Source organism: Empidonax traillii, unplaced genomic scaffold (genome assembly GCF_003031625.1).
Source record: "Empidonax traillii isolate 1590-97213 ecotype Southwest subspecies unplaced genomic scaffold, ASM303162v1 scaffold166:size2381449, whole genome shotgun sequence".
In the NCBI taxonomy this organism is placed as follows: domain Eukaryota; kingdom Metazoa; phylum Chordata; class Aves; order Passeriformes; family Tyrannidae; genus Empidonax; species Empidonax traillii.
In genome coordinates this window covers 2,327-6,358 of record NW_020955359.1, presented here as the reverse complement: position 1 = coordinate 6,358, position 4,032 = coordinate 2,327, and the positions used below count along the sequence as shown (strand labels likewise).

The following is a 4,032-nucleotide window of genomic DNA, read 5'->3' as shown; positions in this document are numbered from 1 at the left end:
TTGCAACATTTGTTTGAGCAACTGGGATGAAATTTTCAGCCTGAGTGATATATAAAATTAAGGAAAAACAAAAAGTGGAAAAATTTTAAAAATCCTCTGCTGTAGAATGGAGCCTTCATAACACACCATTCTGTCCCAAAGAGACAATGAAAGGGAAATTAAAGAAAATACTCAAATTTTTGCATTCAGAATTTAGACACTCCCTTTTCACAAGAAATGCATCTATTCCCATCTCGGAAAATTAATGGAATCCCTTAATTTTTGTGACACAGGTGGTCAAAGCCTTCATAGTTTTAGCTCCTGCTTTTGCATCACATGATCCAGAAAAATTAACTCAGGAGCTTCAGCAGCATGTCAAGAAAGTGACTGCACCTTACAAGTATCCAAGGAAGGTAAGCACAGCCTCAAAAGACAGGGCTTCTCATTGTACCAGAAACTGAGCATTTTTGGTCCTCCCTCAGCTCCTTTTCAGCTGCATTCTGGCAACCACTCCAACAACAGCTAAATAAAACCAGAGTAGATGACGGGGTGTGTTGCAGCTGTAGCTTTGGGTTTGCTGTGTGTGCTGGAAAGGACCCAAAGGGAGGCAATGGTCAGTGACTTGACTTCATCAGAGTCCAATTTTCCTTTCATGGAACATGGGGTTTTCCCAGCAATGGGAAAATGGGCAAGACATTCAGTCAGAATCCCATCATCCCAGCCCTCCCTGTGCAGCTTCCCATCTCTTTTTCCCCCACCCTTAATAAAATGTGTCTTTCCTTCAACTGGGAAATCAGCCTGAATGTATTTTTGCCTTTCAGGTGGAGTTTGTTCGGGATCTGCCAAAGACAGTTAGTGGAAAAATCCAGAGGAAGGTCCTAAGGAACAGAGAGTGGGGGAGAGAATGACAAGGGTGAGAGTGCTCTGGAAAACAGGGAGAGAAAAGTTCCATCGCTGATACCAGCCATAACACATCAAATTTGGCATGTGGTCATGTCCAAGAGCACTAGGAGAACATACAGAAAAACAAGCTAAGGAAGAAAAAGGAGAAAACACTCATATGGCTTGAGGATATGTGGTATTGAAACCTGTTTTGCCATCAACCGACAAATTCGGAAGACAGAAGTTGCAAATAATTCGGAGCATGGAATGGGAGAGAGAAAGGACACACCCAGAAGCCTAGAAAGGAAATTTTTTATTAAAAAATGTAACCACAATACTTTGATACATATAAATAAAAGAGAAAAGAATAAAGATAATCTTTGCCCTGCTTTGTCCAGTAGTGGGTATCAGTAGAGCATTGATACATTATTTTCAAAAAATACCACTGTAATATTTCCAAATTCTTTCTGAGTGGAAAAAGAAAGACACTGATGAATTTCTGCTCTACTTAAATGGTTAAAGAGGAGGTAAAAGAAGTCCCAAAGTGCTTTAGGTTAAGGTGCAAATTATGCATAATTAACAATGGTGTAAATGATTACAAGAAAAAGTTACTTCATGGAGAGAGTTTTGCTGCTTGGTCTGTTTTGCTTTACCTTCTGTTCTCATTACTTCAGACGAAGCAAATGATAAAGTAGGAAAGGTTTCACTCCAAATCCTTTTTCCCAGAGGGTCCGGCTTTCACGTCTCCAGGTAAAGGCTCATCTTTACAGTGTCTCTTTTGGGAAATATGTTGTGAAAGCCAAGCAAACTGAACGAAGAGGATCTACCCCAGCCAGCTCTCAATCTCTCCTGTCCACAGCAGACAGGTCAGGAAAATGTTGTTTGTCTGAATTATTCATGTTCATGATCATTGAACAGAAGCAGAGGGTACTAAATCAGGAAAAACAATTCCTGATTCTTGGAGCCATTCAAAGGACTTGGCCATTACTGGGTCTTTTTTTAACTTCATTTTCACCTCCAGGTTTGCAGGTGAGGAAGTGCTAAAACCTTGAAGGGTCTCACAGCAAAACTCGGCAGACATTTGGGTAGACCACTGGAGAATCTGGAATTTAAAATGTCTTTCATCTTGTCAGTCTTGAATACCATTTCTGATCCTGAATATTGTTCCTGAATGTTCTGTCCCTCCTCTTCCCTTGACAGGCTGTTGTGTAGATCTTGTCATTGTAATGCTCTGAAATCTGTAGATTATATTTAAATCATAGAATTAGAGCAGACTAAGAAATTATAAATATCCTCTCAAGTTTTTAAAAGTAATAACCAAAATGATTAGGCTTGTTTGTTCAAGGATTCAAAGTGGATCCATTGTTTTTTAGCATTAAAAGTGGGGGTCACAGCCTCAAAGAAAGGTTCCATTTCACAAAAATCATGATATTTTTACTAGCAGTTGTTTCCTTAAGTAAGAGAAAAACAATACTAATTGCATATGGGGTAAAGGACTACAAAATGTACTTAAAAACCTGGGACAAAGGGCAAAACTTTGCAGATTCACTCAGGCCACAGAAATTCTGCATGAAGAAGAATTTGATGAAGAGTTTACCTGTAATTTTGTTGGTAGTTTGTGGATAGTTTCATCCTTTGTAAGAACAGAAATGAAAACTACCCTTATTTCAGGAGTCCCTCACCCTAAATCTTGTATTGAGTTTAGTGGTTCAAAAAGGCAAATCAGTATTTGGACTCTGGTTCTAAAATCATCAGAGGCCTCCAGGACTCTCCTGGCTCCTGCTCTGTAGGTTTTTCCACACTGGAGCCAGTTTTTTTTTTTTTCCCTGTTTGATAACCTTTATGTGCACTTATGAGAAGCCTCTAAATAGCATTAGAATTTTTAGAGTTGAGATCTGGAATAATCCTCTGATATGTGGAAAATAAATAATCAGCGGCAGCATTATAAGATTATAAGAAGAGAAAGAAAAGAGTGGCAGTGGAAAGGAAGAAAGCAATTAGACTTGAGAGCTTTTAGGATCATTATGGTGAGTACAGATGGAAGAGAGCATTTACAGGAAGCAAATGCAGAAATGTCTATATCAAATTTGGTGCCTTCATAAGGGATTACTGAAATGAAGGCTCTTTGGATGGATGTGGTCGATGGATTTATCAGTCAGTGACTGCTGAAGCTAAAGCTGTGAGAATCTTGATGGGAGTAGTCTAGTAGAAAAGGAATAGAGAATTAGCTAGTGAATGCTTTGGAGTAAGAGGCAGGAACCTTGTTCTAATACAAGCAATAACATCTGATGTTGGTTTTGAGTATGGAGAGTTGTAGGCAGTTAATTAAAAAATCAAAAATATGAGAAAGCAGGATAGGGAACTTCACATTTAATTGGAGTGTTAAAATCATCAGTCTGGCTGTTAACTAGCCTGAGCGAATTTAATTAATAACTCAATAATTCATAACTGGATTGTCTTTGGATAATCTCAATATTATTTTTCTCTTTTTGTTGTTTTTTCTTGTTGCAGGATTCACATCAACAGTTCTGCTCATTTCCTCACATAGTCTACAGCATCTACATACCTCATTTTCTGCCATGAAGTTGTTTAAATTATGGAGTCTAAAATTCTTGTGGACTCTGAAGCCTCCTAACAGGACTTTCCGTGGACACTCCAGGCTGCTTGCCTCTGATGTCCATTCCCAGTATGAGCCCATCAGGCGGGGCAAACAGGAACTACCAAAGTACTTTAACTATGCAAGTGATGTTCTGGACAAATGGGCTGAGATTGAAAAGGTAGATGATCTTTTGTTGTGCCGATGAGATACTCTGATTTGAAATTCGTTTGAAATGATTTGGGTCTGGAGGCAATTAGGTTGGTAAACATTTCAGATTCAGAAAAGCAGAATCTATTGGGAATACCTGAGCGTGATGCATAGCACATCTCAATCCATTTAGGACAAGGGAAAAACAACAGCTTATATGCCACTTGTGGAATACTCAGATCTTCCATAATTTGTAGGTGGTTTTGCATTATAATTTCATGGTCTGTCAGAAGAAAATGTTTTGTGTTTGATTCCTTATGCTTTGCAGGCTGGAAAGAGACCACCAAACCCTGCGTTTTGGTGGATAAACGGAAAAGGAGAAGAAGTGAAGTGGAGCTTTGAGGAGCTGGGGTTCCTGTCTCGGA

At 39.0% G+C, this 4,032-nt stretch overlaps 1 protein-coding gene and 1 long non-coding RNA gene across 2 annotated transcripts in view; both read left to right on the top strand.

The window, feature by feature from the left end:
• LOC114058261 (acyl-coenzyme A synthetase ACSM3, mitochondrial-like) overlaps window positions 1-1,163 on the top strand; it is a 28,348-nt gene extending 27,185 nt beyond the window's left edge. The window contains 2 exon segments of the mRNA XM_027885441.1: window positions 273-392; window positions 801-1,163. Coding sequence (XP_027741242.1) covers window positions 273-392; window positions 801-887 — 207 coding nt within the window. The 3' untranslated portion in view covers window positions 888-1,163.
• A 688-nt stretch (window positions 1,164-1,851) lies between these two features.
• Window positions 1,852-4,032, top strand: LOC114058263. Its single transcript, XR_003571400.1, has 3 exons — window positions 1,852-1,890; window positions 3,373-3,638; window positions 3,936-4,032. It is a non-coding gene; the product is annotated as an uncharacterized LOC114058263 (long non-coding RNA).